Source organism: Xenopus laevis, chromosome 3S, assembly GCF_017654675.1.
Source record: "Xenopus laevis strain J_2021 chromosome 3S, Xenopus_laevis_v10.1, whole genome shotgun sequence".
NCBI classification, from domain to species: domain Eukaryota; kingdom Metazoa; phylum Chordata; class Amphibia; order Anura; family Pipidae; genus Xenopus; species Xenopus laevis.
Window position 1 is genome coordinate 87,034,533 of NC_054376.1, and position 22,864 is coordinate 87,057,396.

General features: G+C 37.5%; 1 protein-coding gene across 4 annotated transcripts in view; it reads left to right on the forward strand.

Annotated features, from left to right (window-relative positions):
• The window catches only part of kcnc2.S (potassium channel, voltage gated Shaw related subfamily C, member 2 S homeolog), a 112,467-nt gene that overhangs the window by 84,875 nt on the left and 4,728 nt on the right, over window positions 1–22,864 (forward strand). For all 4 annotated transcript variants that reach the window (XM_018255947.2, XM_041588599.1, XM_041588598.1 and 1 more), the window contains exons 3-4: window positions 14,187–15,114; window positions 15,870–16,025. In XM_018255947.2, coding sequence (XP_018111436.1) covers window positions 14,187–15,114; window positions 15,870–16,025 — 1,084 coding nt within the window. The remainder of the gene's footprint in view (window positions 1–14,186; window positions 15,115–15,869; window positions 16,026–22,864) is intronic.

Sequence of the window (22,864 nt, forward strand, 5' to 3'; positions counted from 1 at the left end):
CAAATGCGCCTTTTGTGGACGGGTCTTAACCATGGGTGCGCATGCGCACTTCTCCCTCTCCTGGAACGCACGCGTCTCCATGGCAACCCACCGCTCTATGTTACACGAAGATAGCATAAAATTTGGGGGACTTTACTTCATTTTGGTATTTCTTAAGATTCGAAGAAGAATTTTCTGAGGATATAAACGTTAATTTAATTACTTTGAAATATATCAAGATACATAACCAGCAAATTGCTGGGATGTTAAGAGACCACACACTAGTTCCTTAGGTATGGAACCCAGAACAGTTTAATTACCATAACTATCATTCTTCACCTTAGGTCTTTCAAAGAAATACTTGCAGTTCTACTTGCTTGTATACTTTATTGACTTTTTCCAGCTCCTATTAACCTACTGTGTTTCATATCCATGACATGGTGCTTAGGCCCTTGTCTTCTCTGTAACTGCTCCCATTACCTCTTTCTATTTTGTACCCTCAGGAAACAGAGCATCTGGGTCATCATGTTTTTAAAAAAAAAAAAAAAAATTTAATTTTTTTTTTTTGGGGCCCCAGTTTTTTTTTATAAGGGGGCCCTGACCATCAATAGCTTTTTACAATTTGTGTGGGGGGGGGTTACTTTTTTAGCGCTGATGTCTGTGTGGTCTTTTAACTGCGATGTGGGCGGGATATGGGGCGGTGCTTGGTCGTCAGTGTGGGCGGGGCCCAGGGGGCCCCAAAAATTTTGTTGTACGGGGCCCCGTGATTTCTAATGGCGGCCCTGCCTGTACTGCACAAATATGCGGAACAACCAGTCTGAGCTCAAGAAACAGGGCATCTGGGTCATTATGTAGGAATTGAATATGTCGTTTGTAGGACTATAACTTGTTCAGCTTTGTTGTGATGGGAACATTGAGAGAGAAATGTAAACAAACTTGATTTGTGCATTCCCCCATATGTCTTGGCATGAACAAGAAATAAGGTAATATAAGCATTTCCGTTCATTAGCTAAATTAGACATTTCTTTCCTATCAGTAGATGGTGAAAAGTGAATTGCTCTAGTGACCCGTTTCGTTTCGCCAAAAATTTGCCGCTGGTGAAATGTCGCCAACGAGCATTAAAGTCTATGGGCGTCAACATTTTTTTGTCGTGTGGCAAAAAATTTTTTGACGCGCGTCTTTTTTTTTGGCGCACGCCGCCATACAAGTCTATGGGCGTCGTTTCAGCGGCGAAACAAGGCGAAAAAATTCGTCCATCCTTATTGCTCACTGCTTTATAAAGTGGGAGATGTTAAGGACAAGATTGACTATACATTTTTTTATGTATAAGCAGTAATTAAATATACCAGAGAATTGATCCCTCACACTTCAAAAGATAAAAAGGAAAATTTACAGTATATTAAGTACAGAAAGATGAATCCTATTTTTCTGACAGTGTAATTGAATTACTTATCGGCTGAAATACAAGTATTTAATAAGTTATGAATTGTACTGGCTTTAAGCTACACTGAACTGTTCTTTGCTTGGGGAATTATGAATAAACATTAAACTGAAAATATTTCTAGAAAGAATAACAAGGAAAACAGCCTGCAATGGCATGTTGCTTTGTAAATATATGTCAGTAAAGCAAATTCTTTTTTAATGTAAGGCAACTGTCACTAAAACTGTAATGTTGATCTAAAACGTGCCATTGTAGTGAATGGCTTTAGGCACCAGCAACTGTAAAATTATACATTAAACTAAAGGAATCCTTCATATAGGGCAGAACAAAGATAAACATGCAACTAACCCATAAAGGTAAACTATACCCCCCAGAATGAATACTTAACAAATTAGATATTGGTTTATATCATTTTGATTGGCCTATTAAATAAGTTTACCAAACTGGAACACACATATCAATAAATATTGTCCTTTTACATCTTTTACATTGAGCCACCATTTTGTGATGGCTTGGGGGTTCCCTCAGAGATCACCTGACCAAAAACACGGCAGCTCTAACTGTAACAGGAAGAAGTGTGGGAGCAAAAGACAGAACTTTGTACATTAATCGGCTAATGTGACCTAACAAGTATGTGTGCCCTTGGTTTGTTTGTGTGCACTGTGAATCATATAGTCTCAGGGGGAGGGGGATAGCAAATTCAGTTGAATAGATATGATAATAATCAAAAATCTTTAATGCGTTAATGAATATTTCACTGAGAGTCTGTTATTAGCAGCCATCCTGAATGCAGAAAGCTTGTAGTACAATGAAACAGTATATCGCTGAATAGTCCCTATCATTTATTGCTTTCATTGATTTTATTAGTTAGGTTGAATTTCTAAAGGGTCACTGCCAGTGTAGGAGACAGTCATAATTAGTAAGGGATAGAAATAGAAAGTTAAAAACCTCCTCCAAAGGACATGACTTTGCTTCATGTAAGAAAAGATGAATCGACAGAGCTCAGTGTTCCCTATAGAATTGGGCTCTGAATAAGTGAAGGTCATAGAATGAATAAATCTTCACATTAGCTAAATGATTTTTAGGGCTAATTTAACACACCCTGGCATTCAGATAAACATGGTTCAAGTACATCAAAATCATATTCCCAATTACATATATAAAATCAGAAAGCACAGTATAAAAGTTCAGGTTGAGCAGCAAAAATTAGTTAATCTGAAAATGTCATTTGAAGAGATTGTTAGGAACCTGTAATTTGTAATTTACTAAACACGTACCTGACTGTATCCATCAGAATTAACAATTCGAAATGATTCATTCCACAAAATGAAAGACCCTAAAAATTTGCATCATTCTTTTCTGCTTGGAAATAAGTACTGATACTCACTAAATATTCCCAGGTAGGCCCATTTATCAAAGTCCAAATTTATGTCAATATTTTCTGAAAAAAACTCCGACCAAATCCGCATTCGTTTTTCCCCTTATTTATTTAAACACTTTTCCAAAAAGTTTGTTTGTGGGAAAAAACCCAGAAAAACATGAAAAATACAAATTGTAAGAATTTTTTGGATTTTCCACCTGATTTTTTATGATTTTTGCCCAACATCCACAAAATCTTTGGATTATAGCACGAAACCCAGAGCAGATCAAAATATCTTTGACTTACTGTATATGCAACCTCAGCGGGTCTGAGATGCTGGATTTTCAGATTTGGACTTTTTTTTTTCTCGATAGAAAGTCCTGGCTTACATAAACAAAAACATGGTGGCTGTAACCACCATGTGATGGGAAAGTGATGGGGAAGGTCCCCATAGGCTAACATTGTACCTCGGTAGGTTTTTAAAGAGACAGTACTTCGACTATCAAATGGTCGAAAAGTCGAATGATTTTTAGTTCGAATCGAAGTCGTAGTTGAAGGTCGTAGTAGCCTATTCAATGGTCGAGGTACCCAAAAAAATACTTCGAAATTCTTCGAATCCTTCACTCGAGCTTAGTAAATGTGCCCTGGAGTGTCAAGAACTATTTCTATTCCTTCTTATACCCATAAAATACTCTAGTGAAGATAAAATGATGACAGGTATCATTGTATTCTTCAACTGTATATTAGTAACAAATTATATTTATATGACATGATTTTTTTTTCACTAAATCCTATTTAAAGGAGAATTGAACCCTAACAATTAATATGGCTAAAAATGCCATATTTTATATACTGAACTTCTTGCATCAGCCTAAAGTTTCAGCTTCTCAATAGCAGCAATGATCCAAGATTTCAAACCTGTCACAGGGGGTCACCATCTTGGAAAGTGTCTGTGACACGTACACGCTCAGTTGGCTCTGAGCAGCTGCTGAGAAGCTAAGCTTCATTGCAAATGATCAAGCAGAAAATTATGTTGGCCTGTCATATAAGCTGATGCTACAGGGCTGATTATTAAAGTCTTATGCTAATTGCATTGGTTTCTGTGCTGCCATGTAGTAATTATTTGTATTAATTACTAATAAGCCTTATGTTGTGACTTTTCTATTGGATTTATGCAGTATATTGTGAGTTGGTCCCTAAGCTCAATAACTAACAGCAGCACAGACAATGTGCAGTGAATCAGCAAAAAAAGGAAGATGGGGAGCTACTGGAGCTTCTTTGGAGACACAGATCTTCCCTTCTAAAGGGATGTGGTTGCTTTGGGCTGGCACAAAAGCCCAAAACATTTCTAGCCTACTTTTATATATTAGCTTTAGTTCTCCTTTAAAAAATATAGGATTTTCTCTTTACTGCAATTATAATGCTATTTATTGGTTTTGTAGTGATTACTTTCATAAAAACAAAATAACATGATGATTCTTAAGACCCTATTTAACAGTTTTTGGATTGAGTTTTCATGCCCTCAACTTCTTATGAAGCTGGGGTGCAGCAGGCTGGACAATGAGTAAACATGGGCTACTTCTGTTGTCCTGACCATGTACCCAATGGGGTAAAGGGAATGAATGAAGCTTTTGTTAAAATGATAATTAAAATAAAACAAAAGCCTCCACTTGTACTTATTCTGTGACTTACTTATGGCCAGAGGGTGTTGCTATCAGTAATGTCTCCCGGGCTTACATAAAGGCCCAAACAATTTAATTTACTTTGGGCTTCCTTAAGTAAATATATAAATAGATTACCCTCTATTAGCCTTTTTAATTAAGGTTCTGGGTCTACACTGGGCCCAACAAACTATAAAAAAGTTGGTATAATTTCATTGATAGGGCCCCAATGTAGTCCTAACATTATAATATAAATGGTACAAATTAAATATTTTAAAGGTCTTCACCTAGAAATAAATTTAAAAAAAGCATTACCTTTTGTTTTCTTTTATTATTACTGTTCTTTAGCCTGTATCGCCTATTTATATAACCAAGCCTTAAAGAAATATTTGCAAGCAATGTTGTATTTGTTTGCAGGTTTGTTTGAATTTCATCCAATCAAATAGGAATACCTTATCACTAAAGTCTTAGGACAATGCAAATATGCAAAACAAAAGGAGGAACAGTCTAGGTTTTGTATTTTTATGGTGTAAAGTTTTTGTCCTCAGTAAATTCATTGAGATTGTCTCTGAAGGTCATTGGCTTTCCCCTTTATTAAAAATATAAAAAATATTCCAAAATACATAAGTTACACTTATCTTTCTAGATTACTATATTAAACCATAAAAAATGGGACAAAATTTGTGAAAATACATGCCTTTGGGGTGTTAGAGTCCAGCACTGCTGCTGCGCTCTAACACCCCATACACAAATAGATTCTGACATAATGACACAGGCATCTTCTTGAAAACCGTTTTCCTAGATATCAAGAAAATATCATGACAGTCAAGAAAGTGTTTATAAATTGAGAAAACAGAATCACAGCAAATCCTTTAGAATTCCACAGTTTGATTTTTGATAAATATGTCACAGAGGGTAAAAAGTGTTAGTATAATTAAAGTATATTTAGAAATCATTCAAGGTGGATGTGGTAGCTCAGAAACTGAATGAGAACAGCACAAGTCAGTGTGTCTTATATAAACACAATTATTATTGGTATGAGTAAGAATAATGCAGTAATTGTCTGAAATGGAAGTACTTGAGACGACTGAGATGTAAGTGGAGATGATAAGACACACATTAGACAAGTAGAGACAATGAAACATTAAGTACTTATGTAACATCCCTAAGTAAGCCTGACATATAAACAGCATCTCACCACAATAAAGAGCCTGGATTTCTATTGTTTGCAAGGACAGTAACAGAACTACATTTCCCAGCATGCAGCAGAGCTTAGGACTCTGTATGGGCCTTTCAACTACCAATGAGAAGAAAGGGCACAAAATGCTTTAGAGGAGGGGACTGCCCTTTGACTTTGGGGTTAAAGGAGAGAGCTGTGGGACAGCAGGGAACTTCTGACTGCTGTGTGTCTCCTGCTTTGGGGAGAAAGATCTGCCATACGGGACGCATTTTAGGACATCCTGCAGCAAAATACCCTTCCTTCCTGTGATGTCCTATGCCTTCTGAATGGCGCATCGGTGCTTTTACCGTCACTCATCATCCAAATCTACAGTGACACCTCCGTCCTCTACCCTCCCTTCTCAGCCGTCAGTCATGCTTAGGGATGTAGCGAACCGCCGATAATGTGTTCGCGAACGCCGTTCGCGAACACCGGCAAAAAATGCGAACAGTCCGCGAACAGTTCGCGAACTTCGAACATCCGAAAATCGTTCGATTCGAACGATCGAAGGATTTTAATCGTTCGATCGAACGATTTTTGTTAGAATCGAACGAAAATCGTTCGATTTTAGCGACCGAATGGTTGAATGGTCGAACGATTTTGACGCGAACGCCTATTGGCGAACGTCGCGCGACGTTCGCGAACTTGCGGCGGACGCGAACAGCCGATGTTCGCGCGAACAAGTTCGCCGCAGAACAGACCGCGACATCCCTAGTCATGCTAACTCCGCCCTCAGCCTTTAGCCTTCAGCCCTCAGCCCTCAGTCCTGAGAATAGGACTGAGGCCTGAGGGCTGAAGGCTGAGGGCGGAGTTAGCATGACTGACGGCTGAGAAGGGAGGGTAGAGGACGGAGGTGTGACTGCAGATTTGGACGATGAGTGACGGTAAAAGCACCCGATGCGCCATTCAGAAGGCATAGGACATTGCAGGAAGGAAGGGTATTTTGCCGCAGGATGTCCTAAAATGCATTCCATACTGCCAAAGAGAGAGAGTGAGCCACCTGCAGAGATCCTGAACCCAGGGAAGCTGTCTGGCTGTTTGCTGAGAAAGTCCCAGGCTGGAAAGCTGCACAGAGGTCCAGGTGATTACACTCGGACTGTCGGACTGGCCCACCGGGATACCAGGAAAACTCCCGGTGGGCCCAGGTGTCAGGGGGCCCTTGTACTGCTAAAGATTTGGCCTATTTCATGGCCATTTCATATTTCTTTGAGAACAAAGAGGCTAAATAGATGGAATAATAGATTATAGTATGTAAAGAATCGAGAATAGGAGACTAGAGGTTGAGTGGGGAGAAGAATAATAATAGTACTGAGAGTGGGCCCCTGGTGTCCCAGTCCGACACTGATTACACTGCTGGAGGACAGAGCTGCCGGCATCATCTCAATATCTGCTCATATATGCTACTCAAGTGATCCAGTGATTTAGGAGCACAAACTGTGAATAAACTGCCAACACCATATACTGTGTAATTATTAACCCAAAGGAGTTAACCCTGCTGTTGCTGAACTATACCTTCTGCCAAGTGATTCTTCACCAGGAAGGGTTGTGATTCTCAATAAGTGGCAAGAGTTATACAGCTGACCAGCAAACTAAAGGAACAGCACTATCAGCCACTGATTTGGTGAGGATTAATACCAAAGGGCCCCAACGTGCACAAATCAGTTGCTTTATACATTACAGTATATGATTGTGTTAAACTGCTATTGTTTTATAATATGCTGTTTATTTAATATTTCTGGTTATATTCAGATCCCTCCCATTTGCTTCTCTTAATAACAAAAAGCGATCTTCTTGTTTAAACACTATTTACCTTGCTGTGGTTAATCTGGGAAAGATATGGGGTGTCATTGAGTGTGCTGGAGTACCTATTCATACAAATTGGCTTCACCCAAGGGTGTGCTACACTTACTTTAATGAAAATAATGCACATAGTACTCTGCATAATGATGTTATTTTACAGGTAGGTTATCACTCAGCTGCAGAGGTACCTGTTGCTTAGCTGTTTAAATTGTCCTGGGCACACAGAATCCCATTCTTCTGTGGATAGTGAAGTGCAAAGCTTGGGGGGCATTATTTAGTCAGCAAATTACAATAAAAAAAACCTTTCTCAGTTCCCACCAAATGGAGGTGTCTGCCTCGACAGCCATTATATCTTATAATAGTACATATGGGAGCAGATTTATCAAAGGTCGAGGTGAATTTTCGGAAAAAAAAAATCGAATTCGAGTTATTTTTTGTGTACTTCAACTAGGGAATAGTCCAAATTCGATTCAAATTTGCAAAAAATTAAAAAAATTAGAATATCTAAATTTATCATGTACTGTCTATTTAAAAATTCGACCTCGACCATTCGCTATCTTAAACCTGTCGAATTGCTGTTTTAGCCTATGCGGGACCTCCTAGAACCTACTTGGAGTCAATTGGTGGACTTTGAAAAATCAAAGTTTTTTTGGGATTGAGTGCACTATTCCTTCGATTCGTACGATTTGAATTCGGCCGAATACGGACCTACTCTATCAAAAACTCTATCGGTTGGTCTTTTTGAATTCTAATTTCAAAGTTTTTTCAATTTGAAATTCGACCCTTGATAAATATGACGCCGTAGTGTCTTGACTACTGCCATTACTGATATTAAAGGGGACCTGTCACTCAAACATAAAACATTGCATAAAAAAAAGTAATTTTCAAATTAAAAATGAAGCTCAAATTATTTTTCTAATTAAAGCATTCATACCTTTTATAAACTAATTTAAAGTCTCAACTGTCAATCATACAGGATATTGCCTGCCCCTCCTCTATGCCTATGAATTTTTGATAGTGTAAGTGAAGTTTATTTTGCCTGACGAACATCATAAAATAGGATTTGGAATTATTTCTTAGGCAACTACTTTGGCCTGTGGCGGAACTACCAGGGGAGCAGGGGGTGAGAGTGGGCCAGGGCCCGCACCCCCTCAGGGCCCCCCTGGCAGCCTGTGCGGGCCGTACAAAGGTGGCGGGCCCAGCTGTGGGTCACGCACCAGGGCCCGTCCCCCTCTAGTTAACTACTGACTTTGGCAATTAATCCCAAGGGATACATAATGCATAATGTTTAGGTTTCACACCCTTTCATTTGGTGACAGAACGTACTTGGTTTTGAGAAGTGAAGAATATCCTATCATGTACTGTAGTGTAAAGGTATGGGACCTGTTATCCAGAATGCTCAGGACTTGTGGATTTCTAGATAACAGATTTGGATGCCCATAAGCTTGTATGGTGGCGTGCAGTGCATAAAAAAAAAGAAAGAAGTGCGGCAAAAAAACTTTCGGCGCACAACAAAAATTTTTTGACTCCCATAGACTTAACTGGGCGTTAAAGACATTTCGTCGACGGCAAATTTTTGGCGAAAAAAACTGGTCAAATTTACCCATCCCTAAAATTTTATCAATTCTAACAGGAAGTGAATAACTGTAGGACACCATGATATCCATGTCCCAGCATTCCAACATAGGGGCTGACAGATGGGGAGATCTGGAAGATTCTATAAATCATTAGATACCACTAAAACATAAATTTATATGGGCTTTCCTGAGGATGTTATTAATAAAAGGCTGCTTATTGCATAAACACATAGCAGGGTAGTCTCTTGTAGGAACTGTAATTGATGAGGCTGAGCGATAATTATTTCCACCATTTTGAAATAGGACATTTGCTCTTTAAAAAGTTCTGCTTGAAAAACTTGTTTGCTCTGCAATTTTAGAGCTAATTTTTGTTTTATTTGGCTAAATACAAACTCTTATGAAAATATTAAATTTAAGAACAGTTACTGATATTGCTATTCTTTCATTTTAAACCTAGAGTTAAATAATTCTTCTAAGCTATGCAATATGAGTAAAAGAAACATGAAAAAGAATTAGAAATGGTGCCATGTAGATTTCCCGAATACCTATGCCTTAATATGCATTTTACATCAAGTACTTATATTCTACATGGAAGCCACAATACAGAGCTACACCATACAGCTGAGTGTTTCTCTACACTGAACTCATGTTTTGACTAATCATAGCAGGAGTTATTTTTCTAAGTGTAATTATACCATTCATTCAATAAAGTGGATGGTATAGTTATTGGACCTTTTTTTTCCAATAACAATGTATTTTTAGAACTAAGAAATATTATGTCTTGGGAAATTTTACAGTAAAGGTAAAAAATCTTACATTGCCGAAATAGTAACTCAGGATTTATTTAAATACAAAAAGAAATGTACAATTTATATTACATTGAAGGCAAATAATTTAAACCAGTTCCCTGACTTTTGGGGCATCTGAATTTAAAGGGAAAAATCATTTTACGTAGTAACATAGTAAGTCAGGTTGAAAAAAATAAGTCCATCAAGTTTAACCTAAGTCTATAGTTAACCTGCCTAACTGCTAGTTTATAAAGAGGAAGGCAAAGAATCCCATTAGAATCTTCTCCAAAAAATCCTACTTGACTCCAAGATGGCAATCGGTCCAGTCCCTGGATCATCTTGTACTACAAGCTATCTTTCACAACTCTGTATTCCCTCACTTGCTAAATAGCCATCCAACCCCTTCTTAAAGCTATCTAATGTATCAGCCTGTACGTCTGAGTTTAAAGGGAAAAATGTTTTACTTAGTAACAAAGCAACATAGTAAGTCAGGTTGAAAAAAACAAGTCCATCAAGTTTAACCTTTAAAGTCTATATTTAACCTGCCTAACTGCTAGTTTATCCAGAGGAAGGCAAAAAGCCCATTAGAAGCCTCTCCAATTTGCCTCAGAGGGGAAAAAAAAACCTACTTGACTCCAAGATGGCAAATGGTTCAGTCCCTGGATCGTCTTGTACTACAAGCTATCTTTCATAACTCTGTATTTACTTACTTGCTAAATAGCCATCCAACCCCTTCTTAAAGCTAATGTATTAGCTTAAAGCTAAATCTAATGTATTAGCCAGTACGTCTGAGTTTAAAGGGAAAACTAATTTTAGGTAGTAAAATAATAACATAGTAAGTCAGGTTGAAAAAAACAAGTCCATCAAGTTTAACCTTTAAAGTCTATATTTAACCTGCCTTACTGCTAGTTTATCCAGAGTAAGGCAAAAACCCCATTAGAAGCCTCTCCAATATGCATGAGAGGGGGGAAAAAATCCTACTTGACTCCAAGATGGCAATCAGTCCAGTGCATTGATCATCTTGTACTACAAGCTATCTTTCCTAACTCTGTATTTCCTCACTTGCTAAATAGCCATCCAACCCCTTCTTAAAGCAATCTAATGTATTAGCCAGTATGACTGATTCAAGGATGCTGCATCCTGGATAGAATTAATTGGGCTGCATATTTTTGTGTCATCTGAAAATACATTAATTACAATAATCTTCCATTGAACAAGTTAAATAAAAGTGGACCCAATACCAAGTCCTGAGGGACCCCACTAAGAACCTTATTATAAATAGAGAATGTACCATTAACAACCACTCTCTGCACCCGATCCTGTAGCCAGTTTCCTATCCATGTGCAAACAACTTCATTAAGCCCAATGGATCTTAGTTTAGAAAGCAGTGGTTTGTGGGGCACTTGATCAAACATTTTGGCAAAATCCAAATAAATAACATCTACTGCTCTCCCGCTGTTCAGCATCTCATAAAAAGCAATCAAATTTGTCTGACATGACCTATCCATGTAAAAGTCTTGCTGATTGCTGTTCATAATGCCATTCACTAGGACACAATTTTGAATGTAATCCCTTAACAAGAACACGCTTAACCTGCATCTTTTTACTATCTTTTTAGGGTTAGTCTTAGCCTCAGCCACAATGTGCTCCTCATTTCTTGTCTTTACCTTTGGGATTGCGGTTTTACAACATTTATTATAGTGTTTATATTCATTAAATGCAGCTTCTGTCCCCACATAGCGTAGTTCTTGGTACTTCTACATTTAGTTCATAAGTGAACAAATTGAGAACAGTCACAATTTAATATAATTTTAAATGACAACCATTGCTGTTCTGTGTTTTTTAAGCAGAAAACAGAATACCCCAATCAGTGTTCTGAAGGGCAACCCTCAAGATATTAAAATGAGCTTTTCTGAAATCCAGGGTTTTTGTTGCCCCAGTGTATTTTTGTTTTTAAACATTAAATTAGATTACATTATGGTCACTATTACCCAGGGGTTCAATCACTTGTACATTTGCTATACGTTCTGGGTCATTAGAGATCAAAGTTCAAAAACAACTTGTTCCATACAATTGTCATGCAACAAGTTTATACACGTATTCTCATTAACTGTCCTGGTAGTACTGTCAATATCTGGATAATTAAAATCACCAAAATTAGCAGTCTTTTCTGTTTGTATCAGGAGCTCAATTCTTATTGCTGGCAAGTGTGTCCGCTGATTGTAGCTTCTTTCTGCCTTGATTTCACAAATTGTGTGGTATGTATCTTTATTTGATGAAGTAACTGTATATATTTTTGACAGAAAATGATTGACTTATTTTTGCAATGTATTGATTTAAATATATATATAAAGATTTTCATACCACTTTGTTTCTGCAGTTTTTTTGGAGTGTGCAAACCCAATATTTGTAATATTGTACATTTTGGTTACTCTGTGGGGAGTATTTTTGGGTTATTTGCACCTCATATCTATGTAACTCTAAATATTGGAGTGCCCTCCGTTGATCTGTATTCTTGTATAAGGAGCTTCGCCTCCTCCTCCTCACTTACATTAGGGGGTCTATAGCATACTCCTACAATTAATATGCTGTACTCTTTACAATCAGTGAAGTGCTCCACCCATAAGACTCCAGCCCCCTCATTTTCTAACATCACCTCCTCCTCCATATTAGCTTTTAAATCCTGTCTAACAAACCAGACTATTTCCTCTGTCCCTCTGTAACAAAGTATAGCCGCTGATATTAACTGCCCAGTCATGCGACTCATGCAGCCATGTTTTTCCCTCCAGAACCAGCACCTTCAGCTCTCCCATTTTACCAGTCAGACATCTTGCATTTGCAAACATACATTTAATACTGGTACCATATTGCATATATGACATGTGGTACTACCTGTCCTTAACAGTACCCCCAACCATATCTCCTGCCCCATTTTCCCTTCCTTTGCTGACTACCTCATCTAACATGTCTTCTACGGAACCCCCCCATGCCTAGTTTAAAATCTCCTCCAACCCTCGAGCTATCTACTCCCCCAAAGCAGCTGCACTGTCATCATCAAGGTGCAGCCCCACTCCTGGCAAAGAGCCTGTATCTTATTGAGAAATTAGCCAAGTTCTCCAAAAACCCAAATCCCTCCTCCCTACACCAATCTCTCAGCCACACATTAATCTCCCTAAGCTCCCTCTGTCTTCTTAATGTTGCTCATGGCACAGTTGATATTACTGAGAAAATTACCTTGGAAGTCCTCACCCTCAACTTTTCACCTAGTTTTTTAAAATCATTCTTGAGGACTTCAGCCCCTCCCAAAAACCTGTCTACTCGTTCCACCACATCCCGAACCCTAGCACCAGGAAAGCAGCAGACTGCTCGGCATTAAGTGTCCTTACAACAGATTACCCAATCCAATTTACTAATAATTGAATCCCCTATAACTAAAACTGTATTAGAGACACTGCCTCCCAGGGTGCTCTGAGAGTCAGCCTGATCATTAAATGGCAGCTCAAAGATCAGTCCAGTTTCCAGTAGAACTAAATCATACACCTTAAAGGGGAAGGAAACTTAGTCGGCGCAAACCCCCCACCCTCCCTCCTCCCCCCTGGCCTACCCGTACCGCTGGTCAAATGCCCCTAACTTGTTACTTACCCTTCTGCGCAGGTCCAGTCCAGGGAGTTCACCAACGACATCTTCTTCCACGCGATCTTCTTCCTGCTTTGAACGGCGCATGCGCAGTAGGATCATTTCGCCGGTACGATCTACTGCGCATGCGCGTGACTTTTGGCGCATGCGCAGTAGATCCGTACCCGCGAAATGATCCTACTGCGCATGCTCCAAAACGCCGTTCACAGCAGGAAGAAAATCGCATGGAAGAAGATGTCGTCGGTGAACTCCCTGGACTTGACCTGCGCAGAAGGGTAAGTAACAAGTTAGGGGCATTTGCCCAGCGGGACGGGTAGGCCAGGGGGGAGGAAGGAGGGTGGGCAACAAATGGGAGGGGGGTGAGGGGTTTGCGCCAACTAGGTTTCCTTCCCCTTTAAAGCATCAGCTTCAATGACAAACCTAAGCTTAGCTGCCCATTGCCACTGACATGGATCATTACCGAGATGATGAATCTTTAAGCTGGCACTGTAAATTCAGTATAGAAAATGAGCAATTTTCAGGGGTTTGTTCTCCTTTAAGTTAACATATATATATATATATATATATATATATATATATATATATATATATATATATATATATATATATATATATATATATATATATACATATATATATATATATATATATATACATATATATATATATATATATATATATATTGTACCATATATGTAACATCTCTCTTTTTTTTCCCTCAACAGTTCATCGCCTTTGCTTCCTTGCTCTTCATTCTGGTATCTATTACAACCTTTTGCTTGGAGACTCATGAAGCATTTAATACCATCATTAACAAAACAGAAACAGTAAACAATGGTACAGAATTAATCCCATTGATTGAAATAGAAACTGATCCAGCCTTGACCTACGTGGAAGGAGTATGCGTTGTTTGGTTCACATTTGAGTTTTTAGTGCGTGTCATTTTCTGCCCTGACAAATTTGAATTCATCAGAAATCTTTTAAATATAATAGATTTTGTGGCAATTCTGCCATTTTATTTGGAAGTTGGACTGAGTGGGCTTTCCTCCAAAGCTGCAAAGGATGTTCTAGGGTTCCTAAGAGTTGTTAGATTTGTTCGCATCCTTCGAATTTTCAAACTGACCCGCCATTTTGTAGGACTTAGAGTGCTGGGGCACACACTTCGAGCTAGCACTAATGAATTTTTGCTTCTCATTATTTTTTTGGCTCTGGGAGTCTTGATATTTGCCACAATGATCTATTATGCTGAAAGAATAGGTGCCAGTCCAAGTGATCCATCAGGAAGTAAACATACACAGTTCAAAAATATTCCAATTGGATTCTGGTGGGCTGTGGTAACTATGACTACCCTGGGATATGGGGATATGTACCCACAGACTTGGTCAGGGATGTTGGTAGGTGCATTATGTGCGTTGGCTGGAGTACTTACAATAGCCATGCCTGTCCCAGTCATAGTTAACAACTTTGGAATGTACTACTCACTTGCTATGGCAAAACAGAAGCTTCCAAGGAAGAGAAAGAAATATATTCCTCATGCTCCTCAGGCTGTATCCCCTACTTTCTGCAATATGGACTTAAATATGGGATGCAATAGCACACAGGTAGACACGTGTCTTGGGAAAGACAGCAGACTGATGGAACGCAACATGTCAGGTACAGTAGAATATAATACATAATTATCTGCGATGTTCAACCAAAATATGCTTATTGTTATTTGTGCTCCTTATAGGACTTTGCTGCAGAAATCTTCTCTGCTTGTTCCCTTCATACCTTGATGAATGTTAATGTCCATAATGCGCTAATTTCATTTAACCTGATGTTTAGGGGTAGATTTATGAAAATTCAAATTGTAGATTCCTGATGAATCCCCAGATGTCTCATATTTATCACAGCTATTAACACTTTCCTTACTGTCAAAAATACTTGAATAATGGTTTATCTATGCAAACTGGTTGCATTTATAGATGCATTTCACCTACAATTTCAATACCCATTGTGATTATCTAACAAATCCAAGGATTGTTGTATAGTCTCATGGAAAACACATGAAATACTATGATCAAAAGGTAATGCATGCTCTGCTTTGTGAGTACACACCCAGAACATATATCCCCTTATGTAATAAAAAGCACAAGGTTTGCTCAGGTGCAGTAACCTATAGAAACCAAAAAGGGGTTTGCATTGAAACATGTAATGTAAAACAAGTAAGTATTACCTACTGATTGGGCTACTTCACCTGGGCAAACTTAGTGCCTTTTATAATATAATCTCAATAGAAATAAATTATTGTCATCAGTGCTTCGGAGTGATAGAACTTATTGTTAGTCTGAGTGATATGTATTATGCCTCTACAACATACAAGATACAATTTAATTTAAAATGGCATGATATTTTCCTAATGTTACCAGGTGAAGACAGTTCGGGAAGTGACCAGCCACTCTCCCCTGGCGAAAGATATCCTATAAAACGTTCAAGTACCCGGGATAAAAACAGAAGAACAGGAACTTGTTTCCTATTGACCACAGGTGAATACACGTGCAATACAGATGGAGGGATACGGAAAGGTATGAACATGTTATAACTTTTTTAAAGATTTAGTTTAATCCAAAATAATCCTAAATGAGCAGTATATTTGACATAGTACAATTAATGAGGTTCTATTTATCAATCTGTGAAAAGCTGTACAAAGTTTTGCCAATCCATGAGCTAGCATTTGTTTAGTTATTTAATGAAATTACCTTGAAAAAATGATCATGCATATTACAAAATCTATGATATTGAAAGATAGTGTTCACATCTTCAGGCTGATTTGGAAGGATTGGATTCAGCATTTTATAGGCAGCGAGATAGTGCAATTACCATTCACTTTGGGGGTTAAAAACGGACAAAAAAATGGCTTTTTTTTTTAGTTTTTGACTTTTCACTATAACAGCCAATAATATATAAAATGACTCCAATCCATTAATGTATACCTGAAAATATTCATGGTCTACATGTTTACAAACTGCAGTCAAAATGTGGTAGATGAGGCAAATAAACAATGGAGAACTGTGCTGCCAAATCTTTAAAGAGATTCTGTCATGTTTTTTATGGTGTAGTTTTTATTTCTAATTTACACTGTTTACACTGCAAATAATTCACTCTACCATGTAAAATTTAATTCCTGAACCAGCAAGTGTATTTTTGTTTTATTTATAATATTGGTATGTAGGCAGCCATTTCAGGTCATTTTGCCTGGTCATGTGCTTTCAGAAAGAGCCAGCACTTTAGGATTGAACTGCTTTCTGGCAGGCTGTTGTTTTACCAACTCAATGTAACTGACTGTGTCTCAGTGGGACTTGTCTTTTACTATTGAGTGTTGTTCTTAGATCCACCAGGCAGCTGTTTTTTTGTATCAGGGAGCTGCTATCTGGTTACCTTCCCATTGTTCTGTTGTTAAGCTGCTGGGGGGGAGGGGGTAATATTACTCCAACTTGCAGTACAGCAGTAAATAGAGACTGAATTTTATCAGAGCACAAGTCACATGACTGGGGGTAGCTTGGAAACTGACAATATGTCTAGCCCCATGTCAGATTTCAAAATTAAATATAAAAAAAAAATCTGTTTTCCCATGACAGTATCCCTTTATTGTCACAACGCATTTAATTGTCTTAAAGGCCATTTAACAAATGAGAAAGGGACTTCTAGGCTTAAAAGTAATAGTGACAAATGAAGAGTTTAGCAAAACCATTGTGAATGGTTTCTTGCCACCTTCTTACATCATTCATGAGTTTGACAAGCTCTAGTGTGGTGGCATTTAAGACAGAGTTTCACATGGGCAATACAAGTGTATATTTATCCACAAACAAACAAAAAGGTAAGGGCCTGTCCTGTACTGTACAACAGATCCATTTTATGAACAAGCTTTAAACATTTTCTAATTTACATTTTCAAAATGGGAAAGCACAGATAAAAAAAACAAAACAAGCAAAAGAAAAAAGTTTTTTTGCCTATAAGAAAATATTTTTATGAAATGATAAAATAGACATTCAAGGAGACAACTTCATCTTCATTTTAGCTGAAAGACATTTCTGCAAGCATTAGGAGTAACTGTGTTTGCTCTTTAGGTAAGAAGAGAACATTTTCTATAGAAATCAATATTTTATTTCTACTTTTATACATCTGCATACTAAAGTTACTCAAAGTTTTAGAAAAATGTAATGTTCACCAGCTCACTTGTGGCAACTTTGCACACACACGGTTTCATAAATGTGCCTTAAAATATTTACACTGCCAAAATTAATGGATGGTTGTATGCTGTTCAATGTATCGTTTAGCTCTTGTGTTCTTTCATTTCTTTCCAAAACATGTTTGCTGACAAGCTGCATGGCTTTGTTTGTAATCGTCTAATCATAACTGTCTCATGTTTTGAGTTTTGTCTAACTGTCCTCTAAGATCACACATTCATTATTTTAATTTTAATAGATAAATATACCATTGTTCAGTTAAATATAAATATCAATTTGCAAACTCTACAAGAATTTACTGTGTTCTTCAGAGGTTGGATATTCTGTTTTACTGATTTCCTTTGTGGTGCTGTAGATTTTACAATGATGTGCATTAGAAACATTATGAATTTAAAGTAATTTATATGTGCCCACACACACACACACAAACAAACACACACAAACACACACATTTATTTTCGCACAGGCACATATGTGTGTGTTTATGGGCATCTTAAAAACTCGGTACTTCCTTAAATCTGTGGCAGAGAACCAAAAAGTATATTACCCCAGTCTGCATTAGGGATGTAGCGAACTGTTCTGCTGCGAACTAGTTTGCGCGAACTTCGACCGTTCGCGTCCGCCGAATGTTCGCGAACGTTTGGGAACGTTCGTATTTTGAGTTCGCGTTCAATTCGAATACAAGTCGTTCGACCATTCGACCATTCGAATTCCTTCGACCGCTAAAAATCGAACGATTTCCATTCGTTCGAACGATTGTAAGCATTCGATCGAATGAAAAGCATTCGATCGAATGGCTTTGATCGTTCGATTCGAATGAAAATCCTTCGATCGAATGATTAAAATCCTTCGATCGTTCGAATCGAACGATTTTAGCGGGTGTTCGAAGTTCGCGAACTGTCCGCGAACGTTCGCATTTTTTGCCGGTGTTCGCGAACGGCGTTCGCGAACACCAAATCGGCAGTTCGCTACATCCCTAGTCTGCATGTTTCTTAAAGAGAACATATTTTGATACAAGCTAATTCAGTTGGGTGTATGTAAAAAAGTGCATAAACACTATGGGGCAAATTCACTAAGATTCGAAGTTGCGCCAGGCGCAACTTCGCCGCGCTTCGCCGCACTACGCTGCACTTCGCCAGGTGTAGTTTCGCCAGCGCTCCGCAAATTCACTAAAATCCGAAGTTGCACACAGGGGTAGCGTAAGGTTGCGAAGTTGCGCTAGCGTTAATTCGCTAAGTGAAGCGAAGTTACGTTAGCAAAGGTTAATTTGCATACGGCGCCAAATTCAAATTTCAATGGAGGAATAGGTAGAATCACTACAAATGCCTGGGAAACCTTCAAAACATCAAATAAAATTTTATTTTGCCCTACACATGTGCCCACTGTATAGTTAAGTTGCCATGGGTTAGAAAATGTAGGGGGGAAGGAGGGGAGCCCCAAAAAATTTTTCAATCTTTTTCAGCCTATCACCCATAATATAGAAAACACGCCAGCGTTTTTTGGGACTTAGAAAAAATTTGAACTTTTTTGGAAGCAATCCCTATCTACTCTATTGCGCTTCGCCTGGTCTGAGGTGGCGAAGGAAGTCTAGCATAAAAGGTAGCGTTCAGTACACTGCGCGCGTTAGTGAATTTGCGTAGTTACTTCCATAGCGAAAATTCACCAGGCGTAAGGGTGCGAAGTAACACTAGCGAATCTACGCCAGCGTTCGTTAGTGAATTTGCGAAGTAACGAAAATGCCCAACGCTAGCGAATTGACGCTAGCGTTCGGTGCTTCGGCGCTTAGTGAATTTGCCCCTATATGAACTGCCAAAATAAATATGAATATATTCTTTCACAAAACTAGGGTGGCTTCCTCCTTTCAATCTGTGGTATAAAGTGCATACCAGATTCAACAGCTTGAAAGGAAACCATAATCTCTATGCTCCCAGGGACCAGTTCCCCCACCTATTTAGGCTTATGGTGCAATGCAACCTCTCCATTCCAGTCTCTGAAGTTTTATAGAACCTTAAAAATGGAGACATGAATGTATGTGAAAGTCATAGAACAAAACATCTTGGATCATGGATATTACAGTTGTGGCCATCATAATTGAATTTGTGGATAATTGATGCCTCCCAAAAACATATATATAATATCACAAACTATAAATTCAATGCATAAGGTTGAATCTGGCCCCACACAAAAACACATGTACTGTAAATATATAAAATGACTATTAATTTCATGCATAAAGTTGAAACTGTGTATAAAAAATAAAGAACTTTGTATCATCAACTCAGCTGTTGTTAAGAAACAGCCCTATGTTCTAGACCTTCTAACTACTTGCATGGCACACTACTAATACAGAAGAGACTGCATTCTGATGAAAGAAGTAGATTACAAGTCGGATTTTCAATACTACAAAGTATTTTATGTTTAGGACAATCAAGGCTAATTTACTACATATTATTATCATTGTTTTTTTTTAAAATGTATTAGAACATTCAACTAGTTAGGCATATTTACATTTCTGTATCTACCTTTCCAATTAATAAAGATATGGGATTAGATATTAGAAAATCATATACAGTAGAGGTGTGAGATCTGGTGCCTGTAAATGCTTTGAGGATGATGTAGTAAAAGGTGCCATGTTTGCTACAGTTCTAATCACCAATAGGATATAATCAGAAGAATTTATTGGTCACCTGTTTAAAAGCAAATGTCATATTGGTTGCTAGTGATACTGTATTTGGATAACTTTTGTGACCTTTATTACATATACAGAAAGTTCTATACTGTCTTATTTAAACAACAATTCTTTATTTCTCACTGATTTTCTGTAGCAAGAAAGAATTATGTTCTTGATGGTATCTAAGCCAGCACATATACATGGTTCCAAAACATTGGGACTGATCAACTGGGAGGCATGGAATTATGTTGAGATTTAGAGGGCAAATCTCTTAGCGCATATATTGGGACATATAACGGGGACATTTGTGATGAACATTTATTTGCTTCCCTAAATATATCAATATATTCTTAGATGTGTAACTTTGTTATGAGCAAGGGCAAGTCCTCAATTAAGGTTGGACCTTCAGGGGAAGTGAAAAGTACAGTAACCACTGCCTTAAAGTATTGTGCTTCAAATTATGTAAAAAGCCATTATTCAGAAAAGTTAAAATCCCCATTGTATCAATGGTTTAACTTAAAGGGGTGTTTCACCTTTAAGTGAACTTTTAGTATAGCATATTATAGAATGGATAATTCCAAGCATCTTTTCAATTGGCCTACATTTTTGATTTTTTTTGTATAGTTTTTGAATTATTTGCCTTTTTCTTCTGATACTTTCAGGCTTTTAAATGGGGGTGACTGACCCCAGTCTCTCACTAGGGTCTCTTGCATCCCTTGTCCCAAGCCTGGACCCCTGTGACAGACCAACTAATTTTACCCTTCCCTCCACTAAATTCCCCATCAGACTACACCCCCCATGTTCCTTAACCACAACCAGTCTGGCTCCCTATTGTAGACCTGTAATATTCCAGTCCCTATCTTATTCTACCCAGGCCATCTTTACATAGAGGAAATTGTGGTATTTGTAAAGGTGTGTATTTTTGTTTATGCCAGGCTAATTTACTACATTATTTTACACAACCTCAGACCTTGCATAATCCATCCAAATAAATGTTACAAATTCTGGCAGTAATTAAATGATGGTGTAAAAATCTGTGTAAAAACTGATAATCACTCAATGCTTCTTTTTCTTCTAGAATTTTATAGAACGTTACACGGATGTTAATACTCATTACATAGCTTTTTAGCTATACATAGTTTTACATGGCATACTGTGGCATCAGTGTGGCGATGTGTAGCATGCTATAAAGCCACTTTTTCATACATGGTTTATATATGGTTCTACATTCATAGTTTATAAAAATATAAATACCATAAAACTAAGATAGCATTGGCATTTGTTTTAATGACTTCAATTCAGAACAAAGGTTTAAAGTAGAGTGGTCAGCTATAGTTTGAAACATCAGAAAAATAAGGGACCTGTCCAAGATTACAAGCAGCAGGAAAAAAAGCTTGAGGGTAAAGTAATAAAAGTAATTTCTTGGGAAAATATTTGAAGTGTGAACGATTTATATTTTGCAAATGTTTTCTACTGCTACCCAACCAACAAGATTTTTTTCAAGTTTGCATATATATACTCTGTATGTAATAAAACATCTCATAGCAAAAGATGATATTAAATAACTGTGTTCTGTGCAATTAATATTTTCAGTTCTCTCTTAACTTTGTGATTTATTTTTATCCCATTAATGACTTTGATTATATTCTCCTTTAGAAGTGCCCAACTAGAATGCTTTGCCTAACAGTTTAAATTTGTTTCCAAAATGGCAAATTACTAATTAGTATTAATTATTATATTAATAATATGAGAAAGAAATTTACATTACGGCACATTTATGAAAAGAAGTGCAAGGTACATAACTGCACACAACTTGCCCATAAGTCAGCGCCACTTCTCAGGATTCAAGTATCTTATCAAGAAAACTTGATAAAGGTCCTAGAAGTTGAGTGAATTAAGTGTACAGTATATGATTTGATGCTAACTTTACCATTGCGACCCAATCATAATATGTTTCTGAAAGCAATGCTCTAATTCCAAGCACTGTATGCCAGATCAAAAGAAACTTTTTTTTGCAAATGCATTCAGTGCAGGCTAGGGTCTAGCCAAATAAGTCCTAAAAATGCAAATATATGAAAAAGCATTTGCATAATGAAAGCACATGCAAATAAATACAAATGCCAGTGAGTTCTCCTTGTATTAATGTATTGACCTTTTATTTTTAGTTCTATTTTCCATTTTATTCAAGCATGAAAAGTTTTATCTGCAACAATGTTTTTGTGTCCAACTTTAAAATGCCATAATATCACTGAAGGGCTTTAACAATTTGCAATACAACTGCAAACTGCAAAATAATCCAACAATAACTTCACAGAAGCTTGGGTAAATAAATCATTTTGAAAATATAGCTTCGACCTTTATTTTTCTCAGGCATAGTTCCTATCGAAGAACAATTAATGAAACAATAATAATATCCTGGCAATGGTGGTTTGGAAACATTAAATTGTCTCTTTTTAAGTAGCTCAAAAACACACAAAAATCTCCAAAAAGTGACCCAAATAACTTG